This window comes from Myodes glareolus, chromosome 4 (assembly GCF_982192425.1).
Source record: "Myodes glareolus chromosome 4, mMyoGla1.1, whole genome shotgun sequence".
Classification (NCBI taxonomy): Eukaryota; Metazoa; Chordata; class Mammalia; order Rodentia; family Cricetidae; genus Myodes; species Myodes glareolus.
In genome coordinates this window covers 59,522,571-59,539,271 of record NC_142029.1, presented here as the reverse complement: position 1 = coordinate 59,539,271, position 16,701 = coordinate 59,522,571, and the positions used below count along the sequence as shown (strand labels likewise).

The 16,701-nt window shown below is 35.5% G+C and overlaps 1 protein-coding gene across 3 annotated transcripts in view; it reads right to left on the bottom strand.

Annotated features, from left to right (window-relative positions):
- Positions 1-16,701, bottom strand: part of Stag1 (STAG1 cohesin complex component) — a 329,217-nt gene that overhangs the window by 83,089 nt on the left and 229,427 nt on the right. For all 3 annotated transcript variants that reach the window (XM_085689622.2, XM_085689621.2, XM_085689623.2), the window contains 2 exons: positions 13,852-13,959; positions 572-686 (listed from right to left, as the gene is read on the bottom strand). In XM_085689622.2, the coding sequence (XP_085545748.2) occupies positions 572-686; positions 13,852-13,959 (223 nt within the window). The remainder of the gene's footprint in view (positions 1-571; positions 687-13,851; positions 13,960-16,701) is intronic.

Sequence of the window (16,701 nt, the reverse complement as noted above, 5' to 3'; positions counted from 1 at the left end):
CAGATTAAAATATCAAAGGACATTACAGTAACAATTGAAACTGTCTTCAAAAACAGAAATGTTATGAATGCTAAGTATAAAATTACATAAGTGATAACTGACTATAGCAAATGGAAAATAAATAATATGATTTTCAAACTAGCCAGAACTAATAATACTTTAACAGTTTGACAATGCTTACAGCTTTTATTCTTGATGCAGAGAATTTAACCCAGGACCTTATGAGTGCTAGGCAAAACTTCACCACAAAACTGAACCACCAAGTCCTTAAAACTGTTTAATAAAATAATTAAGAATAAAGAGAAATTCAACATAAAAAATGAAAACTTAAAAAAGTATGTAGAACTAGCATTCTGAAACAGTGTAAAACTTTAAACTTACTAGTCTCTCTTTAGTGATAATACACCCCTACACATATATTCAGAATTACTAATAAAAATCAAAGTATGAAGCAATTCATAAAGGTAACTTTGCAAGAAAAACACTTGTTTTTATGACTGAAATGAACTCCAGTCACTTACAATGAATCCAATGACAGAAGGACAGAAGAGTAAACTAAAATCCTTCTTACCTCACTTTCAAGAAAGAAAAGAACAAGCATCCTAATGAGGTTCCCATTTGGACTGTTCCTTCCTCTCCTCTTTGCTAATGCTTCCTCTGCTTGTGGATCGTGTCTGCTAAACAGCCTGGGGGGCGGGGGTGCAGAACAACACAAACTCACATGAATACAAATTTCAATACTTTTTCAAAACACACATAATTCACTGCTGAAAAAAAAATCTGAAAATATTACCAATTTAATTCAATACAACTCATGTCCTTTTAGTTTTTCAGACAGGGTGAAGCCCAACTTGTCCTTGAATTCTTGTTCAACCTCAACTTTTCTAGTGTTGAGCCTTCAGTCATGTGCTACCATGCCTGGTTTTTAAAAGTTACCAAAAATGGTCAGATTAAAAATATCTTACACAGTTCAACATGAGGAAATATTTTTAGTGACGAACAGTAAATTCTTAAAGGCATATTAAAAATGTAAGCACTACTATTAATCTATGATTGATATTAGAGCATGTAATTTCGATAAAAAGTTTCTTAGATATTTATTTAAATTGTAAATACATTTAACAAAAGGCTGAACAATAAGCAAAAATCTGTATTTTAATATTTATGTCTCTTGTATTCTTCAATGGTTATTACCTATTACTTAGAGACAGTATTCTTAAGTCCAACCACTTATAAAATTATTTAAGTACTATATCTATAAAATTTTCTTTTAATAACAAAAACTTCTATATATGGCTAAGAGGGAAATGAAGTTTAAATCTGCTATATAGATTTACTCTAATAAAACAAAGCTCTCTTATTTTTAGGGACTGCTCTAAGCCCAATGGATGTAGCAGTGAACATAAAATTGGATCTTAAGAAGAAATTATATTCCAGTGCATCAGTTTTCAACCTGTGGATTGTGGCCTTTTTGGGGGTTGAACAACCCTTTCACAGGGGTCTTGTATCAGCATTCTGCATATCAGATATTAACATCCTGATTCATTACAATAACAAGATTACAGTTATGAAGTAGCAGCTAAAATAATTTTATGGTTGGGGGTCACTGCAACATGAAGAACTGTATTAAAGGGTTGCAGCATTAGGAAAGTTGAGAACCACTGCTCTAGTGGATGGAAATAGGATATATCATATCAGATATTTTACAGAAAAATAAGGAATTAGCAACAAGCAAATAACATATGCAAGTTTATGTTTTTCAAATGAAGAGCTAAGTAATGGAGAGGTGTTCTTTTAGGGATGGTTTTCAAGTAAGTGATAAGGTAATAGCCCTTGGTAACTGAAATGTACTAAATTATTTCACATTAGATTCTGAAAAAAATAGATGAAATTTATAATATTAAAAATGTAGACTTTTGAGACCTCTGATAGGGCTAGTTTTCCTGACCTCCGCATCACTGTTTTCTTCACAACTAGCCAGATCTAGCCCAGGTCCCATTTCCATTGCCCCAGTTTAGTTTGACCTTTCTTGACTGCACTACAAATCATCTCTAGGCTTCTGCCAGGACCCTCTCTACCTGTTCTCCAACCCACAGGCCTTGACATGCCATTTCTACACAGTCAGATCTACGCGCTACCTCAAGGTTAGACTAGGAAGCACATCCTAATACATCAGACAAAACCCCTCTGCCCACCTCACTTCATTCCACCCATTTCCAACCTCTAGGCCCAAACTGATTCACATTCTCTCTTCTGTTCTGACCTGATCTGTCCATATCGGACTAAACTAAAAAGTTAACATGTACAGACCTTATGCCCCAAACACCAAAAATATGAAAATTAAACCAGTATCTTCTTTCCCAAACCTACCATTCCTGTAGAAATATTTGTCAGTGAGAATTTCTGAGATGAACTCCAGGACCCACAATTTAAAAGAAGAATCATAAACCTCAAACAATAATTCAAAGAGTGAAAAAGCTCAATAAAATTTAGTAGAAAGAACAACTGATCGATGACCAAGAAAACACAAACATATGGCTGGTGGAAATGACTACAACAATCTAACACTTGAGAATAGAATTAAATAAGGAGAGACACACTGAAGTGGAACTTAACTAGAAAACTCAAAGGAAAGTCTTACAAGTAGAACAAATCAAGAAGACAGAATATCAGGACTTGAAAATAAAAGTAGCTCACATAAGCAAGGGATATGAAAAAATTAAAACCATAAAAAAGGGACATAAAGGAAATATGAGACACCATAGGAAACAAACAAACCTTTGATTATAGGAATAGACGAGAAAGAAGAATCGCAACATAAGAAAACAGTTTCAAACTAAAGAAAGACACACCCACAAAGTTAAAAGAACCATAGAGAACATGAAATAGATAATTCCCAAAGAGAATCCTATAGCTTATCACACTAAAATGCAAAAGATACATAATAAAGTGGGTTGAAATCTACAAGAAAAACAAAACAAACCAAAACAACCCAAGTCACATATAAATAAAAATCCATCAGAATAACAGTTGAATTCTCAATGAAAATTTTGAAAGCCAGGAGAGCCTGGAGCAAGGCATTTCGAGAACTAAAAAGCTAAGAAAGCCAGTCTAAACTAATAGACCTAGCAAAACTATCTGTCATAATTGAAGAATAAAAACTTTTCAAGATATAAATAGTTTAAATTAATTTATATTTGAGAAACAAAATCTAAAGACAATACAAGAAGCAATACTTTGGGATAAGGAGAGGAATGAGTATAGCAGAGAGACTGTGAAAAGAAATACAAAGGTGTAATTATTTAAAAACAAAGTACTGGGGCTGGAGACATGCTTCAGTGGTTAAGAGCACTGGATGCTCTTCCAGAGGTTCTGAATCCAATTCCCAGCAACCACATTGTGGCTCACAACCATCTGTAATGAGATCTGGTGCCCTCTTCTGACCTGCAAGCATACATTCAGGCAGAACACTGAATACACAATAAATAAATAAATCTTTTAAAAAAACAAAACCTCCAACACTCCACTAAATACTATGAAGAATACAAACACCACTACCAAAAATCAACAATATAATAAACCAAAATTTACACACATATTTCATTATCTTTAAATATAAATGGTCTCAACTCTTTAATCAAAAGACAGAGGTTGGCTGAAAGAAATAAGAAACAAAATCCACCTATTTATAAGAAACACATCTTAGCTTTAAAGACAGGAATTTCCTTAAAGTATAGGAACGGACCAAAGTACTACAAATGGAACCAAAAAGCAAACAGGTGTCAAGATCTTAGTAACAGACAAAATAAGACTTCAAACTAAATCTAATTAGAAGACATAAAGATGGACACTTCATTCATTCTAATCAATGGAACAGTTAACAAAAATATTACTATTTAAACATATATGTTTAAATACCCAAACTCTAGGGTACCCAATTTCATAAAACAAGTACTGCTGGATTAAAAAGGCACAGATTAAAATCAATCAGCTAATATTAGATGATTTCAATACCTCACTGCCTTCAATAGATAGGTAGGTCATCTGGACAATAAAACAGAGAAACATTAGAATTAATAGACAGCATACATCAAATGAACTCTGCCGATATCTACAGAATATTCCACTCAAATACCAAAGAATACACATTCTACTCAACAACACACATAAGTTGCTCTAAATTCACTAGCTCTAAAATACACCACACAATGGAATACAAAACAAATGACTAAAATATCATAAAGATTGAAACCACTCCTTGTATCCTTTCTAACTACAATACAAAAAACTTAAAATTGACATTAAACAGAACTCAAGTAAACCAACAAATTCATGGAGATTAAATAACTCATTACTAAATAGTGAATGAATCAAACAAGAAATCAAGAAAGAAATAAAAAATGAACTAAATAAAAATGAAAACACAACAAAAACTCCTGGGTCATATTGAAAACAGTCCTAGAAGGCAAATGGATAGCTTTAAGAACCTACATTAAAAAAAAATCAGAAAACAAAAACAAACAAAACAAAAAAACCCAGAAAGTGCACAAATAAATGATTTATGATGCAACTAAAATTTTTGGAAAAAAACAAGAGCAATCCATATACAAATCCAGTCAACATCAAGAAAAATGGAGCAGAAATCAATAAAACAGAAACAAAGAGAAAAACAAAAACAAAAAGAATCAATAAATCTAACAGTTCGTTGCTCGTGAAGATAAGTAAGACTGATAGACTCTTAGCTCAACTAAACAAAGAGAGGACCCAAACGAACAGAACTAGAAATGAACAGGAAAACATCAGATCAGACATCAAAGAAATTCAATTATTATATGGTACTATATTAAAAACTAAGGATCCATTAACCTGGAAAATGTAAAAGAAATGGATGAATTTTTAGATTCAGCCAATCCTCCAAAATTAAATCAAAAAGTTAACAACCTAAAGACTCATAGCAAATGAGGAGATTGAAATAGTAACAAAAGTCCAAGGCAAGAGGGATTCATAATAGAACTCTAGCAGACTTCCAAAAATTTAGCCAATCCTTCTTAAACGGGAAGGTAGGCATGCAGGCAGGCTCCCAGATTCCTTCTAAGAAGCCAGTATCACTCTAATACCAAAACCAGGCAAAGACACAACATCAAAAATAAACTACAGGTCAGAATCCTTGATGAATATAGAGTAAAAAATGCTCAACAGAATAACTGCAAATAAAATACAGACACACATAAAAAAAGATCATATAATATTACCAAACTGATTTTTTTATATACTTTTATTTATTTATTTTCAAAGTTTATTAAATTATGAAAGCTTCCATTTCCGCCCCTCCTCCCAACACCCTCCCACTCCCCCCAATCCCTCCCCTTCCCTCTCCATCCCTAAGAGCAGTCAGGGCTTCCAGCCCTGTGGGAAGTTCAAGTTCCTCCCCCCTCCCTCCAGGTCCAGGAAGGTGAGCATCCAAACAGACTGGATCCCAAAAATCCAGTATATGCAGAGGAAACAAGTCCCAGTGTCATTGTCAATGGCTTTTCAGAAAGGCTCCGGGCCAGCCACATTCAGAGAATCCGGCCACATTCAGAAAATCTGGTTGGGTGATCGCACCCCTCGCGGTCCTGAGTTTTTTTTTTCATGTTCTTCGTCCTTCTGCTCCTCATTTGGACCATGGGGGGCTCAGTCTGGTGCTCCAAAGTGGGTTTCCGTCTGTATCGCCATCCATCATTGGATGAAGGATCTGGGACTCTTGTCTATTTCCAATCTCCAGGAGGATAAGTACATGATTTTCTTCAGGTTCACCTTCTTATTTAGCTTCTCTAGGATCTCGAATAATAGGCTCAAAGACCTTTAATTATGGCTAGAATCCACTTATGAGTGAATACATACCATATTCCTCTTTTTGGGTCTGGCTTACCTCACTCAGTAAAGCGTTTTCTATGTCCATCCATTTGCATGCAAAATTCAAGATGTCATTGTTTTTTACCACTGAGTAAAACTCTAGTGTATATATGTTCCACACCTTCTATACCCAAGAGATGCCCTATCATACCACAAAAGCACTTGTTCAACTATGTTCATAGCAGCACTATTTGCAATAGCCAGAACCTGGAAACAAACTAGGTGCCCCTCAATAGAAGAATGGTTAAAGAAGGTGTGGAACATATATACCAAACTGATTTTAATCCCTGCAATGCAGGGAAGGCCAAACATATACAAATCAATAAATGAAACAAACAACATAAATGGACTTAAAGACAAAAATCACATAACCATCTCAATAGAAGCAGAAAACGTCTGACAAAAATGAACATGTCATCATGGTAAAGTTCTAGAAAATGTAGTGCTAGAGGGAACATATTTCACATAATAAAAGTCTGTCTCTGTCTCTCCCTTCCTCTCCTTCCCCTTTCTCTCCCTCCACCCGCTCCCTCTCTCATCCTAAAAGGGAAAAAGTCAGGAACTGGACAGAGATCACCACTATCCTCACTTCTTTTCAACTGTGCTCAAAGTACTTATTGATGGAGCAATAAGGCAAGAGAAGGGAATTAAAGTTATACAAACAGGGAAAGAGCGCAAACGATTACTATCTGCAGAGGATATGCTACTATACACTAAAGATTCCAAAAATCCTACCAGAAAATTTCTATAAACAATAAATTCAGGAGTTTGATATGATCAGAGTCAACTTGCATTGATTAAGAGTTCTCTATACACCAAACAACAAACACTCGGGAAGGAAAACATGGATATGCTCCCATTCACAACAGCCTCAAAGAAAATAAACGTCCAGAATAAAGCTAACCAAGGATGCAAAATTTTAAACTTCTGAAGAGATAGAGACACTACAAAATAAAAAGGTATCTCATGCTCATGGATTCTTAGAATTAATATAGTGAAAATGATCATTTTATCAAAAGCTATAGATTCAGTATAATTCCAATCAAAAATCCTATCTCATTCATCAAAAAATTGAAAAAAAAAACCCCATTCTAGAATTCATATGGAACCACAGAAGACCCCACATAGCCAAAATCTTTCTGAGCAAAGAGAGATGGCCAGCCAAGATCTTAAGATATATCACAGAGCCATAGTAATAAAATTATGTTATGGTTACAAAGACAGACATATAGATCAATGGAACAAAATTTAAAATCCAAACATGGAGTATATATAACTTCAGTTATGTAATATTTGACAAAAATGACAAAAAATATCCTGAAGAAAAGAAAACATCTTTAGCAAATGGTGCTGTGAAAACTGGATAGCCACAAGCAGAAAAATGATACTAAACCAACTATATCTATTACTGTGCATAAAAACTAACTTCAAATGAATCAATAACCTAAATGTGAAACCTCAAATTCTGAAATGGATAGAAGAAAACCCTACAGGAAAGGTGTAGTGGCATTTCATTTGTACTTTAATAACTAAAGCTTGCTTGAAAACCAGAATGCAAAACACACACTAGTCAGTCATATAGACTAGGCAGTGATAGCACACACCTTTAATCCCAGCAGCCACACTAGTCAGCCACAGAGACACAGAGGCCGAGTGGTAACAGTGAATGACTTTAATCCCAGCACTGGAGAGGAATATAAGGTGGGATGAGACAGGAAATCACTTTTTCAGTCTGAAGATTTCATAGATTTAAGAGCTCTCTAGTGCTGCTTTGCTTTTGTGATCTTCAGGTTGAACCCCAATAAGTATCTCTGGGTTTTTATTAATCATGCTACAGAAAGGACTATCTTTCTTTTTGGTTTTTCAAAACAGAGTTTCATAGCTTTGGCACCTGTCCTGGAACTCAGGCTATAGACCAGGCTGGCCTTGAACTCACAGAGATCTGCACACCTCTGCTTCCTGAGTGTTGGCTTTAAAGGAGTGCACCACCACCCCGGCCAGAAAGAACTTCTGAATAGGGCCTCATTTGTCCTAGAATTAGGTCAACAGTTGATCAGTGGGACTTAAAACGAAAAATCCTCTGCACAGATAAAGAAACAATCAACTGGGTGAAGAGGAAGCTTACAGAATTGGAATAAAAATTGGAGTTTTTCTTTCTTTCTTTCTTTTTTTTTCCTTAAAAGAGAGATATACACTTGAAAAACTGGCCTGGGATTTCAGCAGAGAGAATTTCAAAAAGAAGAAAAAATAAATGCCTAAGAAATATCTAAAAAAAATGCTCACCATTCCTAGCAATTAGGGAAATGCAAATCAAAATAATTTTGAAACTTCATCTCACCCCAGTCAGAATGATAAAGATCAACAGAACAACTGACAACAAATACTCAGTGTTAGTGAAGCTGCAAACTATGGATATCAGTGTGGAGAATCCTCAAAAAGCTAAAAATAACTCTATCCTATGTCCCAGGACTACCACTCCTTGGCCTATATCCAAAGGTTTCTACATCATATTCCACAGATATTTGCTCAGCTATGTTTACTGTTGCTTTAACTCACAAAAGCTAGGAAATCAAAACAACCTAAATGTCTTCCAACTGACAAATGGATAATAAAAATATGGTACATATACACTATGGAATACTATTAAACAATAAAGAAAAATGAAATCGTGAAATCTGACAGCAAATGTATAGAACTAGAAAAGATTATATTGAGCGAGGTAACCCAGACCCAGAAAGATAAATGTCACATATTCTTTCCCATCCTAGGTTCCCAGCTACAAATTTTCAACTGTAATGATCTATCCTGGAGTAATATAGAAAACAGGAAAGTAAAACGGAGCAGTGCTGAGGGAGGGGATGAGAGAGTAATAAAGAGAGGGATAGAAGGGTACAAGTGATCTGTCAGGGGAAAAGCTAAAAAAGGGAGAGATCTAATAAAGGAGAGGGAAAGAATATAAGTTCAGAAAAAAGAGGAAGAAGGATAAAATAAAAGGATGTCTGAAAAAAGTCATAATGAATTATACTACTAACAAATAACAACAAAACCCTGGGATACACTTAAGTATGTGTGTGTGTGTGTGTGTGTGTGTGTATATATATATATATATATATATATATATATATATATATATATATATATATATATATATAGTTTAGATGAATTTTGCAACACTCCCTCTAAAAGTTAAAGGTTACCAAATGAAAATCCCAACAATAAGCTTGAGAAGTCCTCTTTTTGCTTTTGTTGTTAGTCAAGATTATTCAAGAGACTGCTAAAACATACCGGCTATGAGCTTTGACTCTGGTTGTCACCCAGAGATGGAAGGTAGGAACTTCAGACAGGACCGAGACCCCTAACTGAAACTGAATCTTAATGCCTCTCTGAGGACTACCTTTCAAGGTATCAGAAGGCACCATATCTATTTCTAGGGGAGAGAGGCAGCCAACAAATGGTGATATTTTGTTTGTGTTTTAACAAATAAAGCTTGCTTGACAATCAGAGTACAGAGCTAAGCAACTAGAAGACCAGACAATGGTGGCATATACCTTTAATCCCAGAACTGAGGAGACAGAGGCAGCCAAATCTGTTAGTTCAAGGTCACCCTGGGATATACTAAATTGATCCAGTCTAAAAGAGAAACAGAGCTCACACAAAGGTGATCCCACACCTTTAATCTCAGCACTAGGGATGTAGAGACAGAAATGATATGACAGAGGCAGATGAATCTCTGTGAGTTCAAGGCCACCCAGAGCTACACTAGACTGATCCAGTCTCAAAGAGAAATAGAGCCAGATGGTGGTGGCCCACACCATTATTAGCAGCATCAGGGAAGCAGAGAACGGAAGTGATACGGCTGAACGGCTGAACAGAGAGAGGAATATAAGGTGGGAGGAGACAGGAGCTCAGATGCAGTCTGAGGAGGCAGTTTGAGGATAGGAACACCCTTTTGGTCTGAGCATTGGTAGAGGTAAAAAGTCTCTCTAGAGGCTAGTTGCAATGCTTATCTGATCTCTCAGCTTTCACTCCCTACTATCTGACTTTTTTATTATTAAGAACAATTAGAATTTGTGCTACACAACAATCCTACCAAGATAAGATGACCGTTAATAACACTTGGCATGGCAAGTCATATAACCCTAAGGGTGCAGTAATAGCACTGAAAGCTTGGCAGTAACCAAAAGAACTGTAATTGGATTTAAGTCACCCCCACCCCCATGAAAAGGAAATCATCCCTGGTACTAGAAACCTGGACAACTACCCAGGACTAGTGAAGTCATAATTCTTGAAGGAGATCATACAACTACCACTTATTTTATTAAACCAGTACAATCTTTAACTATATACATTCTAAATATTCGCCCTTATACTCACAGATAAATGTAGTCCTACCCCTCCATCAAGGAAACCACTCTTTGTAATAGATGGAAACCATTACAACAAGCCACAACCTATCAAACTACAGAGTTGTGGGAGCCCAATCCCAATAAGCCCATCTACCACCTATGGGCACAGAGAATGCTATGAAAGAGAAGTATAAGAGTCACAGGATCAGGGGTTGTGTCTATTAATGTCAGAATCTACTTCACAATGCCTTAGCAACATGACTGCCTAAACATGACATATGAACAAGTACAACAACAGACAAGCCAAAATGGACAGAGGAAAAGGTCACGAACCTCTACCCTATACAAAGAACTAAACGTAACTAAGGAATGCTGAGTGGTAGAATCAGTCTTTTCCAGACATAAGCACGTCAACTAGTTATTCAGTATCTAATGGTCAGCCATCTAAACATACATGAATAACACTAATACATAAACATATATATTATGTAACCAACACACAGGTAATATATATTTATTTGAAATGTTCCTAAATAAACACATATATGTATTTAAAAACAGTAATAAAAAAGAAGCCATTAATTTGAAAGAAAGCTAAAAGAGGTACATGGATGGGTTTGGAGGGAGGAAAGGTGAGATTATAATATTATATTATAGTCTCAAAAAACTTAAAATGTAGAATTTTTGGTGAGATTAAATATCCAGTTTATATACATTTTCTATTTTTGATGAATCCTGTTGACTATGTAGTATTTATATACTATAAGATATAAGACTATCTGCATGCACTATACACCTAATTTTTTATTTTTTTAAATTGATTTTTGCTATGTGGCCTAGGGTAGCATTCAACTCTTGGATTCCAGTAATCCTCTTCTTATCTCAAATCCCTAAAGAGTTGGGACTGTGTGTGTACATCAAAATTTAATCATGAAAATTTTAGCTGAACTACAGTTTGCTTAGTAGGATTTTAATATCTATTATATAAGTGACAGATGAATGTTAAAATTAGTCCTTAAAGATGAAGTTACTAAAATGTGAATTTTTATTTTTAGTTTTTTTGAGACAGCATTTTTCTGTGTAAACCACTTTGGCTGTCCTGGAACTTGCTCTGTAGACCAGACTGGCCTTGAACTCACAGAGATTGCGTGCCTCTGCTTCCTGAGTGCTGGGATTAAAGGCATGTGCCACCCCTGACTGGCTGGGAATCCACACCCCACCCCCCTTTTTCTTTCGAGACAGTGTTTCTCTGTGTAACCACCCTAATTGTCCTGGAACTGGCTCTTATAAACCAGGGTAGTCTTGAACTCCCAGAGATCCACTTGTCCCTGACCCCCAAAGCCTTGGATTAAAAGTGTGTGCCACCACCACCTGGCTGTGAATTTTTCTAAGAGAGGAGTTTAAAAGCATTAATACAAACAACTCTCATAAACCCCACTGACACAGCTTGTCTGAGCTAATGGGAACTCACCAACTCCAGCTGGACTGGGAAGGAACAGGCATAGGACCAAACTAGTTCCTCTGAATGTGGTTGACAATTGCATGGCTGGGGCAGACTGAGGGGCCACTGGCAGTAGCACCAGGATTCATCCCTACTTCATGTACTGGCTTTTTGCGATCCTATTCTCTTTGGATGAATACCTTGCTCAGCCTAGATCTATTAGAGAAGGCCTTGGACCTTCCACAGGGCAATGTGCCTTACCCTCTCTGAGGATTAGATTGGGGTGGGGTGGGAAGGTGTGTGGAGGGAACGGGAGGAGGGAAGGAGTAGGATCTTGGATTGGTATTTTTTTTTAAAACATCTAATAAATAAAAAAGAAAAAACTCTCATAAAAAGCTTTCACAATTTGCACAGGAATTGGGCTGATTTTCACAAAGAAATAAGGCATAGTGGAGGCTCCCTATTCTGAATTTTCATGTAAAATATTCAAATTCATGTTTCTAGCAAATATTTTAAACTTATAGTATAATAATATAATCTTATAATACAGATAAAATAAATGTTTGTAGCTTATGGTCTCTATGATTCATATATAATAGATCATATATTAACTATATATAGATTATATGACTTATATATATAATATAGGTGACATATATAGTAAGCTAAGTTCTTGATGTTCTTAGTGAAGCCACAGAAGAAATAAATTCTTTTTTTTTTTTTTTGATTTTTTTGAGACAGGGTTTCTCTGTAGTTTTTGGTGCCTGTCCTGGAACTAACTCTTGTAGACCAGGCTGGCCTCGAACTCACAGAGATCCGCCTGCCTCTGCCTCCCGAGTGCTGGGATTAAAGGCGTGCGCCACCACCGCCCGGCGAAATAAATTCTTTTTAAAATCACAAAACATTTTGAAAACTTAAGTGGACAACAGAGGCCAACTACACTTTAATAATTCTGAGGAAAGAAGGGAAGACTCCGATATATTCTTGATGTCTGTGGCATACAATAGCCCAAGAAAATATGGAAATTCACTGATTCTACTAGTCAAAGGTATCAGAGTAACTGGCAAAGCCAATGCTATTTTAAAATCTGTGCCTAAGGGGGCCAGGATGTAGCTTAGTAGCAAAATGCTTGTCTGGCATGTGTGAGTGGCCACAAGGTCAGAAAAAACTTGAATTCTTCCTCTTCACTTTCATTATCAACATACTATAGCTAGCTATATTTAACATTTATCAACATACAATAGCTAGCTACTATTTAAGAAAGATTTTTAACATGGAAATTAACTTTTCTCATTATGAGTACTAGTAGACTAGAACACCATTGCAATGCCAAATTAGATACTGCATGGAATACCAAGACTCCCTATTATCAAAGTTAATCATCCATGTAGAACTGATGCCCAGTGCATGGCTAACTGTGCTTCTGTATAATCACAAATAAGCACAGGTGATGGGCCCCCCGCTCACAACCAAAGTCTGAACAAGAAACCCCCAAACGAGAACCAAGTAAAAGATATATACATGAACAAGAATGTTTACATTGTGAGAATATATGAATCCACTAATAAATTACACAACATATATAATAATCCACGATCAGAAAGTGTGTTTCACAGAATTTCACTCTAGTTAAGTGCTATATAATCGTCAGCCACAATTTAGGAGGAACTTAATAATATTAACTGTAATATTATCACAACTCTCAGAATTACTACATTGTAATAATGATTTCAAAAGAAAAACCGGAAAAGAAGCCATTAAAACCTGAGACTTAGCAAGGAGATTCAATTTCATGACTAGATAATACATGTAGCAAATGTATGAACTGAGACTTTGAAAAGAAACAAGACTTCACAAACTTTAAAAGTCTACTCCCTACTCAGCTAAGAACCACATTTCAGATTTCACAGAGCAGGAACATGATAAAGGATTACCACTATCTCAGGTGTGAATTATGATATAGGAAACAGGCTATGAACCTATGAGAAAAACCAAGCACAGTGAAGAGGACATTCCAAGTCCTATGCTCAGTCACTGCTATTCTCTTCTGCTACTTGAAGATAATCAGCAAGTGCCTTTAACAGCTGAGCTCTCTCTTTTCCGTACTCTTCTACTACCTTGAAACAAAGCATACAAAATTGGAACCTGTGTGCAAGATAACTGACTCACTTTTTGTGAAGAAACTCTCCAGCTGCCACAGCAACAGGGCGATGAGCTGAATACACCAAATGGTACACATTTTCACAATCTTCATTGGAAAGAGCTTCTTCACTTCCACTGAAAATGTAAAGTAACATCAAAACCACAAAAACTTTTAAATGATGTAATCCGTCATTTAATTTTTGTAAAGTGATTATAAAGCTGAAAATACAGATTTTAATTTTCTTTTACTTTGAAAGTATTATTTCCCATGAATTGTAAATGTATTCACTATATAAAATTCAGAAAATTCAGATAAAAGAAAAATTTCGAAGTATTTCTATGTGAAACGTCCCTAGAGAACAGTCAATACCTCAGAATACACATTAGACCAACTAAGCATGCTCTTTAAATGTGCACAAGGCTTTTATTTTTTTAAAATATTCTTAAGGAATATATTTGTCCTTGTTTCATACAATTAATGAAGGTAATTTTTCCCCAGAACTGTATCAATGAAATAATATTTTATCACCTAAATATTACATTTGTTTGTTTATTTATTTGTGTATGCCAGTCATAGCTCTCCTTTGGTCAAAGGACAACTTGTGAGAGATGGTTCTTTTCTTCTACCAGGCAGGTCCCTGGGATTCAATTCAGGTCCATCAGACTTGGTGGCAAAACTCTTTACGAGCTGAGCCATCTTGTCAGTCCTGGCTGTTCCGTCCCCAACACAATTTCCTGTACTTACATTCATGTACTCATGATTTTGTGTTTCCTAAATGATCAAAATGTTTTAAGCAATTTATCCTCAAAATGAAACATCCATTTCCTGATGATTAATACATTTTAAATGATTAATATGATTAAAGCTTAACAGTTTGAATACATAATTATTAGGCTGAACAGGACCTTGGCAACCTATAGAGCTACAAGTTTATTTTGTAGATTTTCAAATGTAGATAGAAGCCCTAGGACCCAAGATCTTCAGGAATCTAACAAATAAAAATTAGAATGCTCTTAGCAGCAAAGGACTGTGGTTAATCGATTCCAGGGAGAAAATGTAGTCTTGGCTGAAAAATCATAAATGTCAAACTGGCAGACAAACTAGAAATGTATAAATACACTCTCTTGACACTCCAACAATGCTTGGTCCATTATGGTGAGGAAGATAGTATAGTGTAAGCAAGGAACAATCCTGTTATTAACAGATATTAGAAAGGAACTAGGAGAACTAACAATAAAATTATCCATTCCATATACTGAGGGCCAAAGATTTCAACTGAGGCATACAAGTTTCAGGGCTGCTGAGGAAGAGTTGATAGGTTAGGATAGGACAAATATATCTATAAATGACCAACTTGTATCCCCTGAATTTTAAGAGAGGCAACAGGCTCAGGCTCCTGAAACAAATTAGGTATTACCAGCCTAAGAAAATAGCCTCAGAAAAAGTAAACATATGATATGTGTGGGAAACCCAATTTAACGATACATCAGAGAAATACAAACTCTACCAAATGTAGACTTATGATTGTGATCCCACCACTCCAGAGCTCGAGAAAGGAAGACATGGAATTTGAGGCCAGACTGAGCCAAATTGTTTTAGACTTTGTTGGAAAAAAAGAAAAAAGTAGCAGAGCTGACAGATGGCATAAAAATATTTAAAGGAGTTGAAAAAGGGATATAAAAATGTGATTTTACCTGTCATTTAGGAAGATTTACCAGTAATCCTATGTGTCAAGAGAAGTAAAGCCAGGTCGTTTCATGCACATTCTATAAGAGACCGGGGTAAGCTAGATTTTGATTCTTAGCTCATTATCATGTAAAATACTAAACTAGATAAAATTAGAAAACTGTGAAATTGTATCAGTACATATGATTTTTTAAAAAATATATGAAACAATTTTAGAGAATAATGAAACCTTTATAGATTTTAAATTTATTTTTCATGGGTATGGGTGCTTTGCCTAAATGTATATCTGTGCATCAAGTGAACTTGGTGAATGTGGAGGCTCAAAAAGGGTGTCAGATCTCCTGGAAGTAGAGTTACAGAAGTTGTGGACTGTCGTGTAGGTGCTGAGAATTGAAACTGGGTCTTTTGGAATACCAGGCAGTGGTCTTAACTGCTGAGTCCTCTCTTTTAGCCCCATCACAAAGCATTTATGAAGCCAATAAGAAACATTAAGTCTCAGAAAATTATAAAAGCTTTATAGAATATATCTTAAGATTATGTTTATGAACCGGTCTACAGCAAAGCCATAACAAGTTCTAAAAGAAAATGACTAAAGGTGTCCATGGAAGTGGAGAAAAACATAAGGGCTCAAAGGCAGCAAGGAGTTCTTCCTCCACCAAGAAGTTCTTGGTTTCCTATTGGCCATATATGGAATATTAATATTGAGACTGCTCGAATAGTTTTAAAAAACATTGCCCAATAAAACTGTCTATAGGGTAAGTAGATTACACATACAAAATTTTAAAGTCAGGCTCTGAGTGACAAGGTAAAAGAAACAAAGGATTCAGGGCCCTCTATGAGATATTTGCAATCACAAATTCTTAGGGCAGTGAGAGATTTCTGAAGAATGCATAAAAAAATAGATATAACTAATGCTCTAGGCAAAACACACATAGACGGTCACAATTATATCTGTAAGACACCAGATATTTTCTGTTTTTTCTATTTCTATTAAAATTCAGTACAAAAAAATCATATAGAGATTTTTGAAATGGGGCATCCTCTTTTCTAAGTTTATGGTAAAAAGAAGACTTTTCCTCCAGCCAAACAAGGTCTTGAAGGTTTTAAAACAGTATTGAAAGAAGTAATTTAACTTAGCATATTAAAACAAGTTTTTAAAAGGAAAGACATTTTCATAAATGATGGGAAAG